Source organism: Dipodomys spectabilis, unplaced genomic scaffold (assembly GCF_019054845.1).
Source record: "Dipodomys spectabilis isolate Male_0828 unplaced genomic scaffold, ASM1905484v1 ptg000628l, whole genome shotgun sequence".
Taxonomy (NCBI): domain Eukaryota; kingdom Metazoa; phylum Chordata; class Mammalia; order Rodentia; family Heteromyidae; genus Dipodomys; species Dipodomys spectabilis.
The window spans coordinates 520,719-546,474 of NW_024871305.1; the positions used below are offsets into that span (position 1 = coordinate 520,719).

The 25,756-nt window shown below is 63.2% G+C and overlaps 2 protein-coding genes across 2 annotated transcripts in view; one reads left to right on the forward strand and one right to left on the reverse strand.

The window, feature by feature from the left end:
- Positions 1-552: 552 nt before the first annotated feature.
- Positions 553-7,050, forward strand: Cibar2 (CBY1 interacting BAR domain containing 2). Its single transcript, XM_042671468.1, has 8 exons — positions 553-772; positions 960-1,028; positions 1,112-1,213; positions 1,357-1,362; positions 4,061-4,165; positions 5,339-5,452; positions 6,098-6,205; positions 6,933-7,050. The coding sequence occupies exons 1-8, from the start codon at positions 557-559 to the stop codon at positions 7,047-7,049; spliced, it is 837 nt and encodes a 278-aa protein (XP_042527402.1). The 5' UTR covers positions 553-556; the 3' UTR covers position 7,050.
- A 1,818-nt stretch (positions 7,051-8,868) lies between these two features.
- Positions 8,869-25,756, reverse strand: part of Kiaa0513 (KIAA0513 ortholog) — a 31,560-nt gene continuing 14,672 nt past the window's right edge. Inside the window, exons 2-12 of the mRNA XM_042671469.1 lie at positions 25,104-25,578; positions 23,731-23,830; positions 22,570-22,643; positions 19,744-19,814; positions 18,899-19,094; positions 18,480-18,520; positions 17,714-17,792; positions 16,731-16,808; positions 12,761-12,841; positions 12,315-12,409; positions 8,869-11,545 (exon numbers count right to left, since the gene is read on the reverse strand). Of these exons, the coding sequence (XP_042527403.1) occupies positions 11,496-11,545; positions 12,315-12,409; positions 12,761-12,841; positions 16,731-16,808; positions 17,714-17,792; positions 18,480-18,520; positions 18,899-19,094; positions 19,744-19,814; positions 22,570-22,643; positions 23,731-23,830; positions 25,104-25,432 (1,194 nt within the window). The 5' untranslated portion in view covers positions 25,433-25,578 and the 3' untranslated portion in view covers positions 8,869-11,495. The remainder of the gene's footprint in view (positions 11,546-12,314; positions 12,410-12,760; positions 12,842-16,730; positions 16,809-17,713; positions 17,793-18,479; positions 18,521-18,898; positions 19,095-19,743; positions 19,815-22,569; positions 22,644-23,730; positions 23,831-25,103; positions 25,579-25,756) is intronic.

The window sequence follows — 25,756 nt, forward strand, 5'->3', positions numbered from 1 at the left end:
CAGCCCTGTTGGGTCTCCCTCAGAGCTGGGTGTCCCTGGAGCCTGGGCTAATTCCCCGAAACTGCCAGCGCCGCGCCTTGGCCACAATGAACATCATCCTCTCCAGGTGAGCGCCGCGCTGAGGACTGGGGGCCAGGGGTGGGGGGTGCAGGGGTGAAAGGTCGAGGGAGGCAGGGCTCCGGACCGCGGTGCCTCCGCTCTGGGGCTGGTATGTGGCAGGCAAAGCACGGGCGCCATTCCCCAACTTCCTCCCTCACCCCTCAAAAGCCGCTCTGCCCTGCCCCCCCACTTCTGTGGAGCCCCAACTCTCTCTACCCACCCCTCTCTCCAGGCTCCAGCCTCCACCATGCTGCAGCTAGGCTGCAGGACCACATCCGATCCCATCCTTTAAAAACAGGCTGCTGGTGGGCACCGTGGCTCACGCCTGTAATCCTACCTGGGGGGAAAGGGGGCTGTGGCTGTGGCCTGCCCGGGTCCCCGCCCACCGGGGCCGCGTCACCTCCCGAGCTGCCCAGTGTCACCGCCTGGGCTCCGCAGGGACAGCCAGGTGAGGATCATGGAGAGCACAGTGGCCAATGCCGAGAAGCACTTCGGCCAGTTCTGCTCGCTGCTGGCCTCCTACACACGCAAGACGGCCCGGCTGCGGGACACGGCTGACCAGCTGGTCAAGCAGCTCATCGACTTCGCCAACACCGAGAGCCCCGCGCTGCGGGCCGCCGTGAGGGGCCTGGCGGAGGACCTGGCCAAGCTGCAGGACTACCGGCAGGCCGAGGTGCGTGGGGCCGGCAGCCTTCCCGCCGGAGGGGGGGGGGCTCCCAAGGCCGCCCGAGGGACCAGCCAGCGGTGCTTGCTGCTCGGCTCTGCCTGGTGCTCCTTGGGGTGTGAGGTCTGGGGCCCCGGGGACCCTCCAGAGAGGCTGCGGCTCAGCCTCGGCCAGCTGCACTGGGGGTGCCTTGCAGGTGGAGCGGCTGGAGGCCAAGGTGGTCAGCCCGCTGCAGCAATACGGAGCCCAGATAAAGCAGACCCGGGTGAGCGGGGCGCTGTGGACGGGCGGTGGCGGCCCCCCCCCCAGCAGGGTCCCCGGTACATAACCGCCTCTTCTTCTCCACAGGCAGAGATCAAGAAATGTAAACGTGTCCAAAACAATGAGATCAAACAGCTGCAGAAGCTGGAGAAACTGAGGCAGAGGTCACCCTCGGATCGGCAAATGATTGTATCCTTCCTGGCACCTCCCCCCCCCCCCCCCCCCGCATGCTCCCTGTGTTTTCAACGCCCCAGGCCCCCTGGGGGGGAGGCTGCCAAGGGGCTGCCCAGCAGGCCACAGGGATTCCCCTGGCTCCTTAACGGCCTCCCCAGTGCCAGGTGAGTGGCCAGGGTTCGTCGGGGGCAGGCGGCATGGCAGGCGGGTAAGGAAACCGTGGGCAGAGCCCTAGCTGCACCTCGGGGGGGGGGGCACAGGGGCTCAGGAGAGCTGTGTGTCCAGCAAGCCACACGTGCGCTTTGGTTCTTCATCAGCGACACCCTGGGCGCGGGGGGGTGGGGGGAGGGCTCCGCGGTGCTGGGAAGCAGGCTCAGAGAGGCTCGGGACCAGAGAGCAAGGCTCGAAGGCTGAGGCCTGGGGGGGAGCAGGGCTGGAGGCTGAGGCCTGGGGTGGGGAGCAGGGCTCACAGGCTGAGGCCTGGGGGGGGCAGGGCTCACAGGCTGAGGCCTGGGGGGGTGAGCAGGGCTCGCAGGCTGAGGCCTGGGGGGGGGCAGGGCTGGCAGGCTGAGGCCTGGGGGGAGGAGCAGGGCTCGCAGGCTGAGGCCTGGGGGGGAGCAGGGAGCAGGGCTTGCAGGCTGAGGCCTGGGGGGGAGCAGGGCTCGCAGGCTGAGGCCTGGGGGGGAGCAGGGCTGGCAGGCTGAGGCCTGGGGGGGGGAGCAGGGCTGGCAGGCTGAGGCCTGGGGGGGGCAGGGAGCAGGGCTGGCAGGCTGAGGCCTGGGGGGGGGCAGGGCTCACAGGCTGAGGCCTGGGGGGGGAGCAGGGCTCACAGGCTGAGGCCTGGGGGGGAGCAGGGCTCACAGGCTGAGGCCTGGGGGGGAGCAGGGCTCACAGGCTGAGGCCTGGGGGGGGGCAGGGCTCTCAGGCTGAGGCCTGGGGGGGAGCAGGGCTCACAGGCTGAGGCCTGGGGGGGAGCAGGGCTCACAGGCTGAGGCCTGGGGGGGAGCAGGGCTCACAGGCTGAGGCCTGGGGGGGAGCAGGGCTCACAGGCTGAGGCCTGGGGGGGAGCAGGGCTCGCAGGCTGAGGCCTGGGGGGGGCAGGGCTCTCAGGCTGAGGCCTGGGGGGGGGAGGAGGGCTGGCAGGCTGAGGCCTGAGGGGGGGCAGGGCTGGCAGGCTGAGGCCTGGGGGGGGGGAGCAGGGCTGGCAGGCTGAGGCCTGGGGGGGGGGAGCAGGGCTCGCAGGCTGAGGCCTGGGGGGGGGAGGAGGGCTGGCAGGCTGAGGCCTGGGGGGGGGCAGGGCTCTCAGGCTGAGGCCTGGGGGGGGGAGGAGGGCTGGCAGGCTGAGGCCTGGGGGGGGGGAGCAGGGCTCACAGGCTGAGGCCTGGGGGGGAGCAGGGCTCACAGGCTGAGGCCTGGGGGGGAGCAGGGCTCACAGGCTGAGGCCTGGGGGGGAGCAGGGCTCACAGGCTGAGGCCTGGGGGGGAGCAGGGCTCGCAGGCTGAGGCCTGGGGGGGGCAGGGCTCTCAGGCTGAGGCCTGGGGGGGGGGAGGAGGGCTGGCAGGCTGAGGCCTGAGGGGGGGCAGGGCTGGCAGGCTGAGGCCTGGGGGGGGGGAGCAGGGCTGGCAGGCTGAGGCCTGGGGGGGGGGGAGCAGGGCTCGCAGGCTGAGGCCTGGGGGGGGAGGAGGGCTGGCAGGCTGAGGCCTGGGGGGGGGCAGGGCTCTCAGGCTGAGGCCTGGGGGGGGGAGGAGGGCTGGCAGGCTGAGGCCTGGGGGGGGGGGAGCAGGGCTCGCAGGCTGAGGCCTGGGGGGGAGCAGGGCTCACAGCTGAGGCCTGGGGGGGAGCAGGGCTCACAGGCTGAGGCCTGGGGGGGAGCAGGGCTCACAGGCTGATGCTGGGGGGGGAGCAGGGCTCGCAGGCTGAGGCCTGGGGGGAGGAGCAGGGCTCGCAGGCCGAGGCCTGGGAGGGGTCAGGGCTGGCAGGCTGAGGCCTGGGGGGGAGCAGGGCTGGCAGGCTGAGGCCTGGGGGGGGGAGCAGGGCTCACAGGCTGAGGCCTGGGGGGGGAGCAGGGCTTGCAGGCTGAGGCCTGGGGGGGGCAGGGCTCGCAGGCTGAGGCCTGGGTGGGTGGAGGGGGTGGTCGCCGCTGCCCGCGTGTCACTGAGTGACCTTGGCAGGGCCCTGTCCTCACCGCTTCATGGAGCTGAGCCACAGCTACCTGGGCCTGTTTGGCCTCTGAGATCTCGGGGGTGTCATGGCTGGAAGGATCCCCTGCACACCTTAGGTTCGGGGCCATGGAATGTTAGCTTAAACATCGCAAGCATGCTCAGTCCTTCCAGATCGGGTCAGAAGTCACCACCGGTGCCTCCCAGCTGCACCCAGGGCAGGGCTGCGCCCTTTGGGGGCTCCAGGGGTCCCCAAGAAACCCCATCACCATTTCCACCTTCCACAGCCACTAGCATCCTTGTCCCCAGCCTGCCTTCCATAGCTTCCCCCCTTCTCCTGAGAACCCTGGGCGGCTTGGAGTCACCCTGGGGTACCCGGGAGCCCGGGAGGCCCCCGCCCCGGGAAGGCCGCCGTCTGCACCCTACAGGCCCTGTGCGCTGTACCACTGAGGCCTGGGAAGCAGGCGGCCTTGCTGACTCTTGTTCAGAGTTCAGAAAATCAGGCTCAGCGAGGGCGAGGGGCCTGCCTACGCCACCTAGCGCACAAGCAGGACCAACTACCCCTTCAGCCATGGTTCCACTCGGCCCTTCCCTCCACGAGCAAGAAGGCTAGCCACCCCAAGAGGCTGGAGAGCGGCCATCCAGAGGCTGCCAGGGGTCACACACACCCTGACTCCTCTCCCTCCCGCGACCCTGGGGCCAGGCGGAGAGCCACGCACAGCGGGCGTCGGTGGACACCAGCCGCACCACCCACCAGCTGGAGGGGACGGTGGACGCCTTCCAGGAGCGGAAGCTGCAGGACCTCCAGGTGGGGTGGGTTGACACTGTGCACGCACACGCGCGGGTGTGGGCACGCACATCTGTGTTTGCACCTGTGTGTGTCCAGGAGGACCCCGAGCCCGGCTCCCGGGACAGCCCAGGCCAGGCCTGCCGCACTGCCTGGAGTGAAGCCCAGCGCTCGGGGCCTCTGACATTCCTGGGGCGGCACCCCTAGCTCGGGCCGTCGCATCCTTCGTGGTTTCCTTTGTTCGTCAATGTAACAAAAGCCGCTCCATGCCAGGCGTGGCGCCTGCTCCCAGGCTGCGTGTACCCAGTCAGGCCGCAGCCAGGGCTGGCGCCACCGCTCCACAGCAGGGAGCTGGGACCCGAGCAGCTGGGGAGAGACTTACCCCAGCCCTCCCAGAAAGCCCCCCGAGGTTTAAATGAGGGAGAATCAAGAGCTTGAACGAACGCATTCTTTTTGTAAACCACATCGGGTCTATCAGCCGCAGCTGCGTTTACAAACAGCCGTCGGGGAAAGCGGGTGTGGCACAGGCCTCTTACCTGCTTGCTCTCTGCAAATCCTCCTGGAGGCACAGCCCTGGCCCCACCAGGCACAGCCGGCCTGCTCTGCCCGGCTCCCCACAGGCTGTGGAACTGCTCATGGCGCAGAGCAGATGGGAAGAGGCCCTTCCCAGGACAGGAGCCAGAGACAGCACCCCAGCCCCTGAACCTGACCCCAGGGTCCGCCTGCTCCGCCCAGCCGGCAGGAGGCTGCTGGTGGAACCCAGGTGTTCCCACTCCACCTGGGCCTCCCCTCTCCTCCCCTTCCCTTCCTTTTCCCTCCCCTTCCCATCCCTCCCCTCCCCTCCACCACAGGGCTGAAAATGGGCTAGAGGTTTCCTGCGTGAACTCCTGGACGGAGCTTAACCCAAAGGGATCAGAGCAGGGTGACCGGGGAGAGAAAGCAGAATGGGGTGCATCCAAGGAAACAGAGGCGGGCATGCAGAACCTTCTGGAAGGTTTGCTGTCCAGGGTGCAGAGCGGTGTCCTCCATGAGTACTAGGTCAGGGCACGGGCCCTGGACCCTCTGGTTCAAACACAATAAATCACTGCTGGCTGAGTAGACTTTCCCTGCAGGCCGAGCCCCCTCCCCAGCCCCGACTGTCAGGCTCTGGGGTGACAGGTGTGTTCCTGCAATGTGACTCGGTTTCCCCCACAGAGGATTTTCTTGGACTTTGTGAGCATCGAGATGGTCTTCCACGCCAAGGCCATCGAGATCTACTCCCATGCCTCCCAGACCCTGGAAAACTACGACCTGGAGGGAGACCTGCAGGTGGGTCCGGCAGGTCCTGCTCTGAGGAGGGGGAGGGGAGGGGAGTTTCAATTTGGGGTCTCACCGGGGATTGAACCCATGGCCTCAGAATGCCAGGCAAGCTTCAAACCACTGGAGCCACGCCTCCAGCCCTGTCCTTCGGCAATTCTATAACTGACGCCTCGTTCTTGTGAGCTGCCAGCGGCCGACTGGGGGTGGGCGGGGCTCTGTGTGGGTCTTGGCATGCTCATCCTCTCCCGTGCCCAGGATGGAAGACAGATGACGATGCCCCCCAGACCTAGACCTCCGGGGGAGCCGCACCAAAGACTTAACTTGCAGCCCCGAGGAGCTCCTGCAAAACCCAGTGCCCACTTCCGTAGCAGCCTGGTTCCCTGCTCTCCTCTCCTTATCCCCATTGTCTTTATCTCGCCGCACCTCGCCTTCCCTTACCACATCGCTGGCCGCAGGTTACCAGGCCTGTGACACTGTGTTTTAGGATGAGGGTGATTTTCCTGTGTTGCCTCTCTGAGCCTCCGTTTTCTATGTATGAAATGGTGTGTCCGTGCCCACTTTCAGGGCAGCTGTGGAGATGTAAATAGGAGCTGCACAGACAGGCCTCTGTCCCCCTCCCCCTTTCATCCAACCCCCCTGCTGTCTCTCCGGCAGGATTTTAGAGACAAGATGCGTGGTGCGTGTGGACAGGGCGGGGCGCGGCTGTGCACACACGCCGAAGCCAGCAGCTCTCCCTCTGTGCCCTGGGCTCCCGCTAGCCAGGTGAGCACTTGGGTGTGAGTGGCTTCTAAGGTCGTAGCAAAGCGGGGGGCAGACAAAGGTGGCCGAGACCTGGAGATCCGGTGAAGGAGGGCGCTGGGGGCAGGACGGGGCTGTGGGGTCTGGACAGGCTTGGCCTTGAAGTGGAACCAACACAGCCAGCCACAGCCCAAGCCCGCCAGGCAGGCATGGGACCCAGGGAGCGGTGATGGAGGGCCAGCCATGACCAGACGGGGCGGGGGGGGGAGGGGGGGCGGTGACGGGGGAAGGGGGAGGAGGGTGACGGGGGAGGGGGGAGGGGGGTGGTGACGGGGGAGGGGAGGGGTGGTGACGGGGGAGGGGAGGGGTGGTGACGGGGGAGGGGAGGGGGGGGCGGTGACCCAGTGGGAGCAGCGACCCAGGGACAGCAGTGACCCGGGTGTGGCCGTCACGCAGGGGCTCTCCCCCTCTAAAGACGGTGGAGGGGAGGTGGACCAGGTCAGGCTGTCTTGGTCCAAACCTACTGGTTCCAGCTGTGTGATCTTGGGGTACCCTGTGTCCTCTCTGGGCATGAGGAACCCCCCTCCCCAGCAGAAGAGGCTGGTGAGCAGAGCACGCTCCTTCCAGAGCTGTGGTGCACACGGGCGGTCAGCCGGTCTGCGTGAAACCCTTAGCCCAGCCCCGGGAGCCGCAGGCCGGGGCTGCCGTCCCGTTGATGCCTCCGCTGTCACTGACATCTGTCGTTACCTAGAGTGCCCAGAGCACGCTACAGAGCCAGAGAAAAGAAGAGGCGGCAGGCGCGGCTGACCCGGCTGAGGACGACCCCCTGGAGGACCTCGGGGGACAGGGGCGGGGGCGCCGGAACTAGGAAGAGATTCCTGGCAAGAGTCAGAAGGACCGGTGTCCCGCGGGGAGCGTGGCGCTGGGCCCGGCTTGCCGCATCTGCGCCCACGCTGTGTGCCTGGCCCGCTGCCTGGCACACAGTAGGTGGGGAGGGAGCCCGCATGGCTCTCACCGAGCCGGAGCAGGGGACTCACCCCGCGTCACGTGGCAAGCAGCGTGGGTTCGCTTCCTGTGCTGTCCAGACGGAGCGCCACAAGTTGTGGGGCTTGGACGTCAGAGTCCATTCCCGCACCCTCTGCAGGCCGACGCCCAGCGGCACCGTGCGGCTGGCAGGGAGGAGCGGCCGTCTGTCCTGCACCTCTGTTGGCTTCTGCAGGGCGGGTGGCTGCTTGTCCATGTCCTGCAGGTGCACCGTCCTGCTTCTGCCCCAACCCCCAACCCCCAACCACGGGGTTTTCCCATCAGCAAAGTGAGACATACAGTCTCCCTGGGGGGTCACGGCAGGACCACCGCCATCAGCCGCCTCAGGTCACCTCCTCCAGAAAGCCTCCCCTGACTGCAACCAGCCAGGAGTCACGACACCATCCAATGGTGGATGCAGTAGTGTTGTGCGCAGATCTCCTGCGCGTCTATATCGCGTGGACACACATACATTGTCTATTACACACGTGAGCTTTCAAAAACGTCAGCTGTGTCTCCACTGCGGATCCGGTCTGAAGAGGAGGTCCCATAGCTGGTGGTCTTGAAGAGGAGGCCGACCAGCTGAGTTTGGGCTCCCCTCTTTCTGGCCGGCGGGTGGGAGGGAAGGGGGAGGGGCTGCTGCCTCCTTTGCCCTGTTTATCGCTACCTCTTCTGAGTGCTTTGCCTGAGAACACAAAGCGCCAACATTGCTTCCTGACACCTGAGAGCCTTGTCCTGCCCCAGGCCAGGTGAGGGGCTCAGGAGGGCCATAATCCAGGGGAGACACCATACAGGGCCCCCAGGACGCAGGACCCCTGGGACGCAGGGCCCCGGGACGCAGGGAGGGGACCTAGCCTACCTTGGGTCAGGGGCATAAAGATTGTAGAGAAACACTGCTCAGAAGCTGTTTCCATTTCTCTTACATTTAGTTTGGTGGCTTTTGAATGACACGTTTTAAGTTCCTTCCTGTTTGTCTAAAAAAAATTAGAAAGTTTAGTGCTCTTTCTGTCTGCAGGAAGCAGATGGTAGCGTCAGGTAGTGGTGGTAGGCATCAGACAGAGTGTTGGGTGTCAGGTAGAGGTGGCGGGTGTCAGGTAGCGGTGGCAGGCGGCAGGTAGCGGTGGCGGGCATTAGGTAGTGGTGGCGGGTATCATGTAGAGGTGGTAGGCGTCAGGCACTGGTGGCGGGCGCCAGGTACTGGCAGACCGTTTTCTCTTAGGGAAACGTGCGCAGGCTGAGCCCCGCCGGCCCAGCCCACTCTTCATCCTGGCAGTGGGGAGCCAGCCTGCCACCGAGGGTCAGGCACATGTCCGGTCCTCTCGGGCGGGGAGGGGATCCCTGTCTTCCGGGGCCCTGGAGACAGACCCCTTCCATCAGAGACACAGGTCTGGAGTAGCCGTGTCCCCCTTGAACCCACAGGCTCTGGCCTGTCTAGGCACTGGCCAGTTTGGGGGGAACCAGAGAGTAGGAAGCCCCAAGCCCTACCCCCCCCCCCCCGGCCCCGTCAGCTGGGGCGGATGAGGCCCCAGAGTCCTCCAGTGGCAGCAGGATGGCTGGGCTCCGAGGGCGGCAGGAGAGGCCCCTCAGGTGGGGGGACCAGGGGAGCCTCATGTCTGCAGAGCGGCTTGGCCGCGATCCTCCCAGTGTGAAAACAGCGACCAGACTGGCTTTTGAAAGATCGTTTATTTCAGGTCCCGCCCTGGAGCCCAGGGAGCGCTGGATGCGTGTTTTTTCTGGCAGGAGACAGGTTTAGTGCCAGCCGCTCAGAGACCTTCTGCCCTGACACTTTCTCAACCTGGAAATGGAATTTTAGAGCGTGACTTACAGGACACGAGGTTATGCAGCCACGTGACTCCCAAGTCCTGGCGTGGTGGCCGAGGGGCTTGCTGTAAACAGTCCGAGGGTGGGGGCACAGGGTGGGGAGCGGCCCCCGTCACGGGTGCTCCGGGCGTGGCCGGGGGCTCAGACCACCGGGTCCCCCCTCAACTCCCTGGGGGGGCCAAACGTTGGGCTCGTCCATTTCAAGACCACCCAGCCCTGCTCCGGCCCCTCCCACAGCAGGCCCTAAGGGAGGGCACCTTCTCTCTCTCCCCCCGTGTCCACCCTCGGGCCTCAGCTCCCAGGGCAGGCCCCACCGCCAGAGCCGGGCGCCCTTCTTTCCATGTGTGCTGTGCATCCAGAGCAAGGCGGGGAGGAGCCTGGCTGGGTGGATCTTTCTAGATAAAGTGCAATACACCTGAGGGGGGGCAGGTTCCGCTGTTCTTGGCCACCTTTCTGACATTGTGGGGAGGGACGGGGAGAGCGAGAGACAGCACTGTACTGGTCCCTGCAGGTCAGACAGGGACACGTGAATCCGCGGCTAGGGGCCGCGCTGCTCCGGGCTCCGGGTGTGTCTGCCGGGACCGCACTTCACTTTGGAGCTCCCTGCACCAAGCCTCTGCTCCTGAGCTCAGCCGGTGGCCGCAGCAGCCAGTGTGCACCCACCAGGGGCCCCAGCCCACCTGCTGGGCCTGAAGGAGATGTGCGGTGGGGAGGAGAGCCGCTGGGGGACAGGCTGCCACCCTTCCTCCATGCACGGGGGGGGGGGGGGGGGGGGGGAGAGATACACAAAGCAAAATGATCACCCAAGCTGGGGCAACCTCCGGAGCTCCAGCAGCTTCGCTGGCATGCTGGGGGGTTGGGAGCGAGTCCTGGGGAGCAGCACCGGGGCTGAGCGCAGCAGGCCACGCCCGTGGAGGGCAGCTTCCCTCCCAGGAGCTAGCATGTGCGGATGGGGGGGGACAACAGAAAGCCACTGGGGTTTGGAGGGTCTGTGTGGGGCTGAGTGCCGAGGAGCTGGCACAGCCAGGGGAGGTCAGGCTGCTCCTCTCCCCCAAAGCTCAGTCAGGGTGCCGGCATGGACCCTGCAGCTGCTGCCCAGGGACCTCCTCCTACTCAGGGCTCCTGGAGCACAGCGGGGGACTGCAGGGGAAGGCCGGGGAGGGGAGGGCAGGGCAGGGGAGGGCAGGGGAGGGGAGGGCAGGGCAGGGGAGGGCAGGGGAGGGCCGGAGCGCAGTGTCCGAGGCGGCACCCCAGCAAGCAGGCTGCCGCAGCCGAGCACACTCCCATCCTGCCCATGAGCCACGGCCTCCGGCTTGGGCGCCACTGGCTCCGGCGCCCCAACCCGGCACTGCCCAAAGCCCAGCCTCCTGGAGGACACACATTCCACGGCCCAGCCTTGCTCCGCTCTAGAACGTTCTGGGAGGTACGGCCCTCGGGGAAGCCTCGGGCACAGACGTGGGTTTGCGGTTCTCACAGACAGTTCATGACTGAATAGAGGGAGGAGGGGCCATGAAGGGCAAAAGGAGGCATTCAAGGTCAGCGGAGAGAAGGAGCAGAAAAGAGGTAGCGCAGGGGGGGGGGGCCTCGGGCCACGCCTTTGTCCCGCAGGCTAGATGAGGCCACTTCTGACTGGGGGAGAGGGGGACGGGAGGGAGACTACAGAGCCCGGGGCTGTGGAGGGTGGATGTGCCTCCGTGGTGGTCACCGCGCTCAGAGCTCAGTCAATCAAGACCAGTCTGCTCAGAGGTCAGCCAAGCCCCTGGCTCAGCCCCCGGGGCAGCCAGAGCCCGCGAGGCTGCAGGAAGGGCCGCGTGGGCCGCTGCTGGGGCCTTCCCATCGCAGCTGTGCGGACGGATGCCTAGCCCTCCGCCTGTGATGCGTGGAACTTCCTCCACTTCTGAAGGAGGCTGGGCTGGGCAGACAGTCTGAGGGTCTACGGAGATGCCAGGCGAGGCCGGAGTGTCTGGCAGGTGTCACACACCGCCACGGCGGCCTCCAGGGCCGGGAGGCCCGTCCGGGGCAGGGAGGCCCGTCCGGGGCAGGGAGGCCCGCGCGGCCCTGTCTCTCTCACAGAGTGCATGTCCCCTCCCTGAGCTCCTTGCGCTCCAGGGTCCCATCACGGTGGGAGGTGGGGCCAAGCGGGAGCCACAAACGGCCACGAGCAGCCACGAGCCACCTGCTTAGACACAGCTGCACCGCAACCCTGTGCCCGCCAGGCCCTGGCCACAGCCTGCAGGGCTGCCGCCGCCGCCTCCTCCTCCTCCTCCTCTTCCTCCTTCTCCTCCTCTTCCTCCCTCGGTCTCGTCTGGCAAGCCTGGCTCACTGGGGGCAGAAGGTCCCGAGACGCCATGTACAGGGGCGGGGGCAGATGGGGCGGGCAGCGGGGGTCTTCTAACCGCTACGTGGAGGCAGCTCCGGGTGCCCGGGTGCCGCTGCTGTCATGCGGGTTATGGTGGAGGCCCGCAGCCTCCTACTCAGCGGCCATCTGCTCGATGTGGTCGCTAAGCAGCTTGTATTGTTCTGGAAGAGAATACGGGGTTAGGGGAGGAGGAAGGGCAGGCGGGCATGGCCGCTCCCCTCCCGCCTCCTCAGCCACAACTAAGGATGGGCTGCTGACCCCTGAGCCGCAGCGGCCCGGGCCGCCCTGTCCCGTCCCAGGCAGGGCTGTGCCCCGAGTGAACACGGATGCGGTATGAGCACAGCGGGACCTGGGTGGGGAATTAGCACGCGGCTGTGGAATGCAGCCCGGAAGCTTCTAGAAGTGCATGTGGTCTGATGGTCTGATGCTGGGGGCTACGTGATGGGGGGGAGGTGGCCGCTGCTGGCAAGGCGAGGCTGCACCGACTGCCCGGGGGACACACACCCTGGTGCCTCCTGAGGCCATGAACTTGGGGGCAGGATAGAAATGTCTTCTAGAACACTCATGCAAGGCCTTTGGGCCCAGGAGAAGCAGCAGCTGTGGCAGATGACGGCACATGAAGTGTGAGGAAACGCAGACCCCTCGCCGCACCCCTGGCCCCTGTGGCAGGGCAGTTTGGGAGCACACAGGCCGGGGACTGGCTGCGGCTGGAGTCTGTCTGCAGGGCACCTGCCCGCGATCCCGTTCTCCCACCCGCCGCACCCATCCCCCGTCCAGGTGGAGCAGGGGCCTGGCACCCACCAACTCGGGGAGGCTCGGAAACCAGCCGCGTAGGTTCAGCGGCGTGTCTAAGTGGCAGGCACGCGGCCTTCACAGAGCGGGAACCTAACGGCCCCAAGTCCCCCTCCACCCCGGCCCGGCCCGGCTCACCCTCATCCAGGTTGCCGATCACCGCCTGCTTCTTCAGGAAGTCGCTGCACAGCTTCTTGTTCAGGCCGAAGGCCAGCATGTTGTGGGTGAAGGTGCTGGGGGCAGACACCGGCCGTCACCCCTGCTGCCCGGCCGCGGCCGAGAGGACCGAGTGGGACGGGAAGACTGCAGCGTGGGCCTGCGCTCTTCCCACGCCGCGGCCCGGCCGGTGCCCCCCGCCAGCCTCACCCCAGCTCTTCCCACGCCGCGGCCCGGCCGGTGCCCCTCGCCAGCCTCACCCCAGCGCTTCCCACGCCAGGGCCCAGCCGGTGCACCCCCCCGCCAGCCCCACCCCAGCGCTTCCCACGCCGCGGCCCGGCCGGTGCCCCCCCCCCCCGCCAGCCTCACCCCAGCGCTTCCCACGCCGCGGCCCGGCCGGTGCCCCCCCCCCCCCCCGCCAGCCTCACCCCAGCTGCCCGAAGGCGATGTTCTCATTGAACCGCAGGCTGTCGTCCCGCTCCTCCGGGGTCATGTGGCACCACTTTTCCCTGCGGGCACAGGGGGCAGCCCGGCCTCAGACAGGCCCCAGGCTCGGCCCACCCCGCTCCACCCCCGACAGAGGCCGCTCCTCAACCACGGCCTCCACCAGAGGCTGCCAGACCCGGATGCTGAGGCACCCACACAAGGGTGTGCTTTCCTTCCTCTGAGCCCCGAACCATCGCATGCCCCTGGCCTGCAGCCGTGACGGGGACGCGGCCATCCACGGGGGGCCCGGGCCACCTCACAGAGGCCCACAGGGGAAGGGCCCACCTGTGCCCGGGAGCCAGTGCACGCTGCTCTGCGGCCGGCTGTGCAGCCGGTGTCTACAGGAGACACAGGCGGAGCCCGAGGCCGCACAGGCCCTTCCCAGAGGCCTCTGCCCCCAGACCTGCTCACCCCCGCTCTGTCCTGCCCTTAGCGCCTCCACTGGCCTTCCCTCCTCTGGAAGCACAGCCTCCACAAGCCCGGCTCTGCCCGGCTCCAGAGCCCAGCGCAGCGCAGCGCAGGCCCTGCAGGCAGTGAGTGGGGGCCGGGGAAGGGTTCCACCTTGCGTTCCCTGCCTGGCCTGGGCAGGGGTTTGGGGGGGCTCCCTGTTCACACTGTGCATCTAGACAGGTACAGGCACCAAGGTGAGCGCCAGAGCCGCCCCGCCAGCTCGCGGTCCCTGTTGCCTGCCTCCTGCCCTTCCCCAGCAAGGCTCCAGCACAAAGTCCTTCTGGGAGGACGGAGGGAGGCGAGGGGGGGGAGGACCGTCAGAGGTAGGAGGAGCTTGTGCTGGCCCACCCCCACACCCCATGGGGACAACACTGGATGGGAGGGGGCGGGCCCCAATAGAGGAGAGGAAGAGGAGACCGGGAAGGAGCAGAGAGAAGTCGGGTAGAGAAGCGGAGAGAGAGAAAGCCCAGGGGACAGAGCTCAGCTCCTCTGCACTCTGCTGGCCCGGGGCGCCGCCTCAGTAGGGACACACCACCAGCTCTGCTGGGCAGAGGTCACCTGGAGCCTTGGACAGGAGCCGCCCACGAGGAAACCCCCCCCTCGTGCGCCACCAGGGGTGTGCCCAGCCCCCGTGGCCCCGCCCCCTCCCCAGCCCCAGTCCTCAGGACTACGCGGGCACACACGTCCCCTGGCGCCTGGCCTGCCGCGTGCAGCTGTGCACCGTGACCCCTGCCCGACCCCAGGCCTAATGGGCACGGCTCCCCTGGAGCTGTGAGCACCATATCCCTTGCTGTGGCGGGGGGGGGGGGAACCCCGATGTTAACCTGACTCAGGGGCGTGGGGGGAGCATGCGTGGCCGAGGCTGGGCTGGCGGGACTTCCTGAGCATCCCCCACCTCCACCCGGCCCAGCCCTGACACTGGCTAAGCTCCTGCATTCTGAGGGGTTCTAATGGGTTCTGGATGCACCAAGGCCTGCTGCTGCGGCCACGGCAGGTGGGTAGTGCTGAGGTCTGTCACCGTGCTGGCCGCTCCAGGGAGGGCCTGGGCGGCTGAGAGCACTCTTAGCTCTCGGACAGGCCAGAGGTGTGGAGTCCGCATGGGGCTCGGCTGGCTGTCCCCTCAGCTGGGCTCAGGACAGGCCATCTGGGTGGCAGCAGTGCTGGCCAGCTGCAGGGAGGCCACGATGCTCCCCAACTCTGGGCCTGGGCTACCATCCCAAAAGCCTTGTTCCTGGGGCCTGCGCATTCCAAGCCTGTCTTCTGGCGCCAGGTTGGTTACCGGCCACAGCTCAAAGTTCCTAACAAGGGGCTGGGAAGTTGGCTCAGTGGTAGAGCGCTTGCCTTGCATGCCTGAGGCCCTGGGTTCGATTCCTCAGTACCACATAAGCAAAAAAAGAGAAAAAAAGCTGGAAGTGGTGCTGTGGCTCAAGTGGTAGAGCGCTCGCCTTGAGCTGAAGAGCTGAGGGACAGCGCCCAGGCCCAGAGTTCAGGCCCCATGACCGGACCCAAAAAAAAAATAAAGTTCCTAACAAGGCTGGTGCTGCAACCCCGCTACAGAGGTAGGCGGTGGAGCCAGGTCTGGGGCTAGCCCAGGCCAAAATGTAAGACCCTATCTGGAAAATAACCAAAGCAAAAAGGACTGAAACATGCTTCAAGGGGGAGAGTGCCTACCTAGCAAGTGGAGGGCCCTGAGTTCAAAGCCCCATGGTCGCTAAAAGAAAAAAGAAAAAGGCTTCTCATGACAACACACTGCAAGCTCATCTCCAGTGAAAGGAGGCGCCTTCTGGGTCCGCGAGGCAGCAGCAGCGCTGTGAACGCGCCGCACGTGGAAAGGCCGAACTTCAACCGAACACACACCACCCAGGCTTCAGGCCCTGCCAGCGCTTGCAGGAAGCAGTCCCAGTCTGGCTCCTCAGGGGTCCCCTCTGCTCCCACAGCTTCCCCACCACCCAGCGGCTAGAGGAGAGACCCCCAGAACTGCTGGCCTGCAGGCCCTCGGTGCAGAGACCACACAGCTCCTGCCGGTTGCCTCTGAGCCGGGTGAATTTCCTGGTTGTGGATCCCTGGGAGTCCACGATGGATTAGAGGTGGGCACAGAGGCCGAGTGGCCAGTAGAGGGCGCCACAGGCCCCGAGATTGAATGGGCTTCCAGACTGCTTGCTGCCTTTTGCCCAGAACATGCTCCCGTGGCTCCAGTACCACAAGTGTTTTCTGGCTGCCTTGGGTACACTGGCCTTGGCGAGAAGGTCCCACCTGTGCAGGCCCTGGCCTTGTTGCCAGCCAGTCCCCAGGGACACCCTCCCTGCCCTGCAGAGCTTCCACAGCCCCGCTGTAAAAGGGAACAGAGTCACATGACACACACACCTCTTCTCCTCCTGCTCTCCAGCATCCCCTCTGGAGCGGCAGCAGAAACAGTAAACAAAGGAATACGTCAAAGTCATGCGCGGTACGCGGCGGGCCAGCAAGCGAGGAGGAGTCATTGCAGGCAGAAGCAGAGGACAGAGCGCGGGGACTGAGACTCCATGGCTACAGGCCCCGGGCGCCCTCACCACATCCCCTGGCACAGCCTGGAGCCCTATTTGAGTCCCTGGACCGGATCTCGGTCCCACCCGCCCATGCGTTCCCCCAGTGGCCGCCTCAGGGATACTGGGCCAGCCACCTGGCCCCACGGTGGATCTTTGGCCACGCTGGCGTGAAATGGGTTTCAGCCATGGGCTGGCAGACAGAGCCTCCAGCCAGCTTCGCTCAGCCCCTTCTCCCTGACATGGATGGAAAGAGGCTCGTGGTCACCCCAGTGACAGAGAAGACAAGGTGCCACCAGGGCTCAGAGAGGCTCACTTCAAAGTCTCAGGACTGGCCAGCTAGTAAGGGCACCCAGGGCTGGCACCGCTTCCTCAGAGTTGCTGTCTCTGGCTGCCCCGTGGCTTATCTTAGTCAGAGGGTGCCAGGCACGGCCCGGGGCAGGGCCAGGACCAGGTCCCTCCCTGCTGCTGTGCTTTCTGAACAAGTCCTGGAGACCCGAGGTGCAGCCCGCCCTCAGGGCGGTGCGTGGCCTGCGCCGGCAGCAGCTGGCCGTGCTAGGACAGCTGGGCTTCCAGGGCTCAGCGTTCGCACAGCGAGCAGTGGAGGCAGGGGAGGTGGGCTTATTCAGTGGGGTCTGCGCTTTCAAGACGTCCCCAGGGTTCAGTGTCTGCGCGGTGAGAAGCTGGGGGGGGGGGGGGGACTGGCCTCATTCTGCGGGGCCTGTGTTTTCAGGAGGGCCAGGCCAGGTCATGCCAGAGCCCAGGACAGAAGCGCTCGTGCAAGCTGGGCACCACCACATGGGCCCCTCAGGAGTCGGTGGGCTGGAGGACGCAGGGCCAGGGCAGCTCAGCCCTTCTCTGTGGCTCTTGCCAGTCACCGGGAAACAAAGCCATACCCTGGTCCTCTTCCCCAGGGAAATGGACCACACCTGGCTCCTACCTGGTGGTGGGAGATCGCTTCCTCCTCTCACAATGGACAGCGTCAAAGAAGGCCGCGTTCCAGAACCTCAGCGTGTGCCTGTAGGAGGAGACACGGAAAAGCTGGAGGACACTGGTCTGAGCTGCTCCTCACTGAGACGTGGAGCCTCCCGCATCAGCACTCTGTCTAAGCAGCCGGGGAGAGGCAGAGCTGAGGAGAAGACAGCAGGCGTCACCGTGAGTAAAGCATCTTGCATGTTTTCATGGGTCCTGGCCCAGCGCCCACACTGGGGTTGATCCGCAGCTCCGCGGATGAAAGGGACGCGTTCTCAGAGTACTCATGGCTGCTCACTATCCAGTTCCAGAATGCTTCCCCCCCCCCCCCCATGCCCATTAGGAATCACTCTTGACACACACCACCACGCCCCTCCATCTCAGCCTTGCAGCTCAAAGTCTGCCTCTAGGGTTTCCCCTCTCCTGGGCATTCTGTGCGTGTGGGAGCATGTAACCTGAGGCCTCTGTGTCTGCCTTCCCTAAGCATGACAGAGTCCACGTGTGGCAGTGGCTCTGCAGGCATCCAGGTTTCCCCCCTTTCTGAGGTCAGGTAGCACTATGGTGTAGACAGACCACATTCTGCCTCTTTTCTCTTGGTGGTAGACGTCTACGCTCTCTCTTTGGGGCTTCTTCGCACAGTGCTGCTATAAGCCTCTGTGCAAGGCATCCACGTGGCCACGTAGACCTAGAGCATGGACCCAGAGCACAGTGGCTGGTCACGTGGTCACTGTGCTAACCTCTGAGGGCCTGCCCCGTGCACATTCTCACCAGCGGGGAGAGCACCACCATCTCCACATCCTCGCCCACACTGAGTAGCATGCGTGTTCCCCTGTGGCTGCCCCAACACTGATGTGGCTGATCTCCAGTACTGCTGACAGACCCGCAGGCGGTGACGAGGAGCTGTAGGAGGCACTGCCCCCGGTCAGCAGGGAAGGGGTGTGGCGGCCTTACCAGATGGGCTGCTGCTTCAGGTGTGTGTACAGGTAGATCTTCTCCCCCTTCTGCTCAGCCTCGGGGCTGGACACGGTCTCTGTAGGAGGGAGAAAGGTTATAAAGACACATGGTCAAAATTCCACAGCAGCTGGGCTCCAGTGGCTCACGCCGAAAATCCAACTACTCAGGAGGCTGAGTCCTGAGGATCATGGTTCAAAGCCAGTCCAGGCAGGAAAGTCCATGAGACTCTTATCTCCAAAAATCACAGACAAAGCTAGAAGTGGCGCTGTGGCTCAAGTGGTAGAGTGCTAGCCTTGAGCAAAAGGAGCTCAGGGATGGTGCCCGGGCCCAGCATTAAAGCCCCAGGACTGGCAAAAAAAAAAAAGAAAGAAAGAAAAAAAATTCCACAGCAGGTTTCCTGCGAGAGAAGGCACACCACACGTGGCGCTAGAGCTCCTCTGGGGACAGACCTAAAATGACGCCCCCTGAACCTCTCAACATCCCTGGGACTGAGGAGTAGCTTCCTCAGGCATCCACAGACATTCAGTAAGAAAACACAGACCAACTTGTGAGCTCTCTAAGGCACCATTCTGTGTTGTAGAGGGAAGCTTAGCCCTGAGCTGTTTCCAACTGCTATTACTGGCTAACCACAGGCCAGTGGTTACAACCCTCAGGTTATAGCCTCTTATGACCCGGGAGTCTGGCTTTACAAGGTCCTGCCTCCCCCGCCCTACTCATGAATGTCCCTCCCCCCTCCCTACGCAGCTCTGCGGACAACACTTACCAGCCTTGGGCTGCCTGTCCTTGGGTTTGTTCTCATCTTCTCTGGAGAAAGAAAAGCCACAGAAATGTCAAATGTGGCCCACTTCATGTTCCCGCCAATCAAAGATACCTGGCACAGCGGAGGCAGGCTGTGTGCTCCCATTACAGGTGTTCAGGGACACTCAGGGGTCTTCCTGGGTTCCCTGGCCACTAAGTGCCCCCAGACAGGAGAGGGTGGGGCAGAGGTGTGATGTCCCCCACTGTCAACTGGCAATCACTGTGGGCTCATCGGTCCAAGAGCCAGCCCTGGACTGCCTGTGCGGGGAGTGGACACCACGGGAGGCTGTGGGCACAGAATCCCAGTAGGCCTTGAGCTGGCTACAGCCCCGCCCAGCCTCGGAGGGCCTCTCCCCCCCAGGCAGAGGCTGCCGGGCCACTCACTCATTCTTCTTGGCCAAAGGTCCCTTGAGCTTGGTCTCCAGCCCCCCGAAGAAGCCCTTCATGTTCTCTGTGTTCTTCAGCAGCCTCTCGGCAATGTCCTTCTTCTCCGCCAGCCAGCTGTTGGCCGACTTCAGGTAGGAGTCGATGCTGCCAGCAGCTCTCTCCCTGGGCTCGGAGGGGAGCAGGTGCGGCTTGCCTGGATGGAGGGAGGAGATGAAGAGCCAGGTTGGTGCAGCCAGGCTGCGGCTGGCACAGGAGGCTCCTGGGGTGTCTCGGGCTTTCCCTGCCTCGGTGGTGGGAAGCCGTCACCCCAGAGGTAGCCAGAGACATGCCCTCAGGGGCGCTGGGACACGGGAAGGGCTGCCTCTCTGCAGGCCCCAGCACCGGCCGTGTGCAGAGGAGTCAGGAAGGAGCTAGGGGGGTGGCAGGCGGCAGCCCGCAGATGAAGTCTGCCTTTGGACAGTGTGTGTGGTGTGAGGGGACCAGAGGCGTTCCCAGGACAGGGCACGGTCATGGGATCTGGGGGGCGGGGGAGGCCTCAGAGGCAAGTATGTTTTGTGAAAACATAAAGGTGAGACTCCCCCCAGTATCCCCGTCTCCCCCCGCCCATGACACCCTGGCCTCATTTCCTGACTGCATGGCCTTTCCTTTGCTCTGTGGACTGTGGCGCTGCCCACGGTACAGCCCGTGGCCCATCCACTTTCAGTGCCTCACTACTGGCTTGTCCCCTCCCTATCCTTGGTCTCTGCTCTTTGGAAGCCCACAGCTTTCGCCATGCTGCCAGCTGGCAAGCGGCGGCCTCGGCGGTAGAAGTGTGTGGAGGCCAAGGCCGAGCCGGGTCTCACCGATGTGGTAGTAGGTGAAGCACATGGTCATGAGATTCTTGGCGGGGCCGAAGTCATCCATCTGATGGCACCTGGATGGGAAGCAAGGCCTCGATGGTGACTTAATCAAACGGGACTGAAACACTCCATAAACATGTTGAAATTAACCCCTCGCTCCCAAGACAATGCCACGGAAGGGACAAAAATAGTCCCCCAGAGCCAGCTAGGAGCTTCTTCTGGGTGCCCAGCCCAAGGCTGGGTCTGACAGAGTGGGAGGATGCTTTGGTCCCCTAGATGGTCTCTGTCGCTTTAGGGTGACAATCAGCAAACTGAGCCCAGCTCATGGCCACATGGTCAGGCCAGAAGCCACTCCCAGCCTTGCTCCGGCCAGTGGCTCAGGGCCCTCCGCCAGCAGCCTCTGCTCCTTAAGCATCAGCTATAAGTCACGTGATGTCTCCACACCACGGGCTGGGAGCCCAGATCCCCAGGGGGTGGTAAAGACAAGGACCAGACAAGGCCCCACTGTTGGCCCAGTGGGCCTTGGGCAGGGCCTGAGCCAGGAAAGACCTGGGCCATACTGTCCCCACACTCCTGGCCCAGGACTGGATTTGGAGAAAAAGAATTGTGTCAATACTCGTTGAAAATCAAGACAAACTAGTCCATAAAAGAAACATATTGAACAGTGTGCCAAAACTGTCGAGGATTATTGTTGCTATCTTGCACTACACTTAAGGTTATACCTTATGTGTTATGGTTATGACATATGTCTAGATAATTCCATTCAGCAAACAGAACAGGGAAAGCGTGGAAGGGGTCTATGGCACAGGAATGACTGTAGACTGTGCTGACAGTGAGAAAGGGGTGGAATGCAGGAGCGGGATTCATCCTGGCAGATGCGCACACCAGAACGCCACACAGCCACTGCAGAGGCATGGCTGTGTGTGGACGGGATGTGCTCCTGGGCCTTGAACTTGCTAGGCAGACACTCTACCTCTTGAACCACACCCCCAGACCTTTTTGCTTTAGCTTACTGTCCAGGTAGGGTCTCACTTTTTGCTTGGGGCTGGCTTTAGAGCATGATCCTCTTAGCTCTGTCTCATGTAGCTGGGATGACAGGTGTGTTCTACCACACACAACTTACTTGCTGAGATGAGGCCTTGCTAAGTTTTTGCTCAGCCTGTCTTCAAACCACAACCCTCCAGTTCTCTGTCTCCTGAGCACCTAGCATAACAGGGGTGAGGACTGCGCCTGGTGAACGCAGCGGCTTCTGTGGAGGGTCCACATGCTGTGGTCTGTGCCACTTACTGTGGGTTCCACCAGGAAAGCACTGCGGGTGGGAGTAGGGGTGGGGAAGGGCTGTTATTGCAAGGAAGCTTGTTTGCCTTTCTTTTCTGTTCCCTTTCACACTTCTCTGCGTAGTTTTTAACCTTGGACAATTATTAGTTTTAAGTGAGAGTCATCTAGAATGTAGATCTACATAGTAGGATTAAGGGCCATTTTCATTAAATAAAGTTATTTTAAAAGTGCTAGTCAATTTAAAGAACTAAATGTCTTCCTTTTTTGCCAGTCCTGGGGCTTGAACTCAGGGCCTGGGCACTGTCCCTGAGCTTCTGTGCTCAAGGCTAGCACTCTACCACTTGAGCTACAGTGCCCACGTCTGGCTTTCTCTGTGTATGTGGTATTGAGGAATCCAACCCCCCTACATTGGATGCACGCATGCTAGGCAAGCACTCAACACTAAGCCACATTCCCAGCCAAAGAACTAAATTTCTAATGCAATCACAAGACTGATGATCAGAGGGTGAAGTAAAAACTGAAGACACTAATAACTGAACATATAACTCCATAAGTACTCCTGTGGTACTTTGTAAAATAAGAGCTCACAAAAATGCTACAGCTGCAAATGTCTGCACAAGGATGCTCACAGGAGGCAGCCTGGAGGCCTGAGGGAACAACTCCAGTGAGGGCTTCCCATCCCTTCCCTCCCAGCCCATCAGACCCTGACAGCCCTGTGTCGGGGGCTTGGGACATGCTGAGGGAGCGCAGGAAGGGGAGGAAGGATCCCTACCCTCTCTACAATGCGTGCCCACATTCAAAGGGAGGAGAAAAAGCAAGAGGAATGGAGAGGCCAGAGAATGACAGCTCCAGAGGGTAACATGAGGACTCCGGGGACAGTGGCCTCTGTTTGGAGGGGGAGAGCAAAGGAGGGCCCTTCTCAGACCTCGGAGGAGGAGAATGGGCTTGGTGCCTGTGTAGGGAGGGCGTGCTCTGCCCCACCACAGCCCTCTTCCCTATCCAGCAGCAGATCTGCCTCCAGGCACCGCAACACCGCTTCCTTCCAGTGTCCCAGGCTTCTATGGTCCAAAGCCAAAAGAAAAAGCAGCAGCTCTAGCAATCTTGGGAGGGAGACTGTGTGGTCACATGGCCCATTCCCTGACAGGTGACAGGTGAGGCAGGAAGGGGCTGCTCTTCTGTCCCCGCTCCCCACAGCCCCCTGCTCCACACGGCTTGCCCGCGGCTCTCAGCCTGCTCGGGAGGGGTGGCAACCTAGTTGGAGCAGTTCACTGTGGGAAATGCACACACTTCAGAGCTGAGGTGGGGGTGCCAGGGTGTCACACGGGGGCTGCGCCTGGGCCTCGCTGCTGCAGCTCTCTGATCGTTAACACTGGTGAGGACCAGCAGCACGGCTTTCCTGTCACACATCTCCCTCTGGCTGACGCTGGGCACGGCCGGCCGGCTGAGCAGCTGTGGGGAGGGGTGGTGTGGCTCCTCACAGCTGGCTCCCCAGGGGGGAGCTGGTGGGAACAGCAGCTGTCAGGCCCAGGCTGGGGAGGGGGGGTCACTTACTCGAACAGCACCACCGCGAAGGACTGCACCAGGCGGTAGAAGGTGGGCTCGGACACGCACTTGGACTTGCAGCGCTGTGGAGAGAAGCCAGGTGCGTGAGGGTGAGCTGAGGGCTTGCTGGGCTGGCCGGGCCCAAGCCGCTTCCTTTCCTGGCAGGGCACAGCCCCTCCCCCCCACGCCCACCTGCACTGGCAGGGGCTCATCCTCACAGAGCTGAAACACGTAGGACTTCACACTGTCACCCACACCTAAAAGCCTGGGAGGACAAACGCCAAACCAACGCTGGCTATTTCTGGCTTAAGGATTTGTCGGTAGCTTCTTTTGTATTTTCTTTCTTTTTTTCTATGAAGACTATCTCACTTGGAAAAAATGTCTACTGAATACCTATAAAATTGTTTTGAGCTTTGTTAATACAGTCTTCTTTACATGGCTTTCATTGTCTTGAATACATTATTGATCAGTTGCAAAAACAGAATATTAAAGGTTATTTTTAAGAAATTTGGGGGCTGGGAAGGTGGCTCAGTGGTAGAGTGCTTGCTTTGCATGCATGAGGCCCTGGGTTCGATTCCTCAGCACCACATAAGCAGAAAAAGCCAGAAGTGATGCTCTGGCTCAAGTGTAGAGTGCTAGCCTTGAGCTGAAGACCTGATGGCCAGCTCCCAGGCCCAGAGTTCAGGCCCCACGACTGGCAAAAAAAAAAAAAATAATAAAGAAAGAAAGAAATTCATGGAACCGGGCGCCGGTGGTTCACGCCTGTAATCCTAGCAACACAGGAGGCTTAGATCTGAGGATTGAGGTTCAAAGCCAGCCTGGGTAGGAAAGTCCATGAGACTCTTATCTCCAATAAACCACTCAGAAAACCAGAAGTGGTGCTGTGGCTCAAGTGGTAGAGCGCTAACTTTGAGCTGAAGAGCTGAGGGACAGCGCCCAGGCCCAGAGTTCAAGCCCCACGACTGACACAAAAAAAGGGAAGAAATTCGCGAAGAGCCCACAGAGTGAAGCTTTTCTGGACCTGGTGGTGGCCATGAGCGCCTTGCTGTTGTCCTGCTCTACGCTGCCTTTCGGCTGAGCTGCTTCCCCGTGCTGTCTCTTCAGCGGAGTGTGGGTACAGGAAGGAGCTGGGAGTCTGTTACCATTGCTTGCTTCCCACCTGCAGCTCACCTGGGCGCTGACATAGCGCGCAAACCACTCGCGGCCTTTCCCGTCCTCACTGCTGCAGTACTCCCCAAACCTGGCCTTCTCTTCCTGGTCCAAATCCTCCCTGAGGAAGGGCAGAAGACAAGGGCACACGGCTCAGTCCTTAGGAACAAAGACTCACAGCCAGGCAAGAGCAGGAGACGGAACGGGGGAGCCCTGCGGCCTGAGTGCCCTCCCCCGCCCTCCACAGCACGGATGTGTCGCTCTTCTCGCAGGGGCCTGAGACGCAGACCAGCTGACCATGGCAGCTCAGACCTTGGGTTCTGGGGCCCGCACCCTGCCTGGCTCTGCCCAGGGAGGTCTGAGCCCTGGACCTGAAGAGGCTTTGCTTCTCTTGCAAACACTCAAAAAGGAAGCAGAAGGTTATATAGTTCTGTGGTATATTCCTGTAATTCCAGCACTAGGGAGGCAGGAGGATCAAGAGTTTGAGGTTAGCTTTGGCTACATAGTGAGACCTTATCTTGAAACACAACCCCTCCACCCCACCCCCAGCACCACAGGAAGGCTACAGAGAGGGGGCAGGAGACTGAGAACAGGCCGCTGCTCAGGAATCACTGGGGACTGGGACGCAGCCACCTTGGGTGGCCTGTACGTTTAATTCCAGCCAGTCACCGCCACCTCTAGCCAGATACCCAAGGAGACAGGCCAGCGAGAAGCCACCCTGGCACAGAAGCCAGGCGGTCTGTCCTTGGATTTGGCAAGGACGAGGTGAGCCGAGCACTGTAGAATGGCTGGGCAGTGGGGAAAACGACGGCTCCGCAGGGAGCTGACTGCGGAGACACAGAGAAGTTTCTAAATAATGTGTTGGCAAAGAGGGCCCGAGAGAGCTGTGCTTTCTTCCTCTGCTTCCCGCTGCCTGCTTGCCTAAGAGACTCCTGAAGGTAAGTGCACAGCCCTGTCTTTTCTAGGACCTGCCTCCTGGGCCATGAAGCCCAGCCAAGGCACACAGGTGAGAAGTGAGAGGACTGAGGGTCAGAGAGTGGCCAGTCCACCCAGCCGTGCCCAGTGCTGACAGGAATAGCATGCAGGGCCCGGAGCTGCACAATGGGCATGGTGGCAAAGGTGCCACGGCACCTGCCTCGCTTGTGAGCAGAGGTCTGGGGGAGTGTGAGAGGAATGGGGTCCAGAGGAAGGGGCCCTCAGGGCTCTCTGCACAGCTGCCCTCTGTACGGGGCAGGCTGCACCCCCTGGGGAGCTGGCATCGCTGGTCTGGGGTGAAGCCCAGCTCAGATGCCCTTTGCAACCTCCCACGCGCCTCTCTGTGCCAGCGAGATGGGCTGGGGGCCGCCTCAGTGCCCCCTGGGAGAGGGGGGCCTGGAGCAGGAGGCAGTACCTACCCTCCAGAGAAGACCTTCTCCACGTAGCCGCGCATGAACTCCCGGAGTGCCAGGCTCTCTGCGTCGGGGGCGGACTCGGCGCTCTGGGTGGAGGAGAAGGACTCGTTGGAGGAGGAGCGGCGGTCCTGGCCCCAGGATGGGTGCGAGGGTGACTCGCCCATGTCGTTCTCACTGTCTGCGGACTCCGTGGCCTCGCTCTCGGACGCATCGTCTCCCAGGGAGCTGTCCCTGTCCTGCGCGGCAGGGGGGGCTGCCTGCAGAGAAGGGGAGGTGGGCAGCTCCGGCCCAAAGTCGATCAGCGAGCCCACAGGGACCTCGGGGGCTTCCATGGCGGGTGGGCTGCTGCGGAGGCCGGGGAGCCCGCGGAGCGGCTTCCTGCCCCGTCAATGCCAGCTGCCTGCGCCGCGGTGGTGCCTTGAGAGGCGCAGGCCGCCAAGGCCGGGTCCTGTGGTGCAGCTCGGTGGCCCTAAGGCATCTGGAAGAGCAACACAACACATAAACAACTGTCTCCACGAGGGGCCTCTCCTCCCCACGGGCAGCCACGCGCAGAGAATGACATGGTGAGTCACACTGCCCACGAGGACAGTAATCGGGGTGCCGCTCCCTTGGTACGCTGACTGTTAGACCCGCTAGGAGGCAGGCACGCCCAAGAC

Excerpts from the sequence above, each read along its gene's own strand:
- Cibar2 (XM_042671468.1), top strand. The coding sequence starts at position 557 with ATGGAGAGCACAGTGGCCAATGCCGAGAAGCACTTCGGCCAGTTCTGC. Across the intron at positions 773-959 it reads AGGACTACCGGCAGGCCGAG|GTGGAGCGGCTGGAGGCCAA; the intron begins GTGCGTGGGGCC and ends GGTGCCTTGCAG. Across the intron at positions 1,029-1,111 it reads CCCAGATAAAGCAGACCCGG|GCAGAGATCAAGAAATGTAA; the intron begins GTGAGCGGGGCG and ends TCTTCTCCACAG.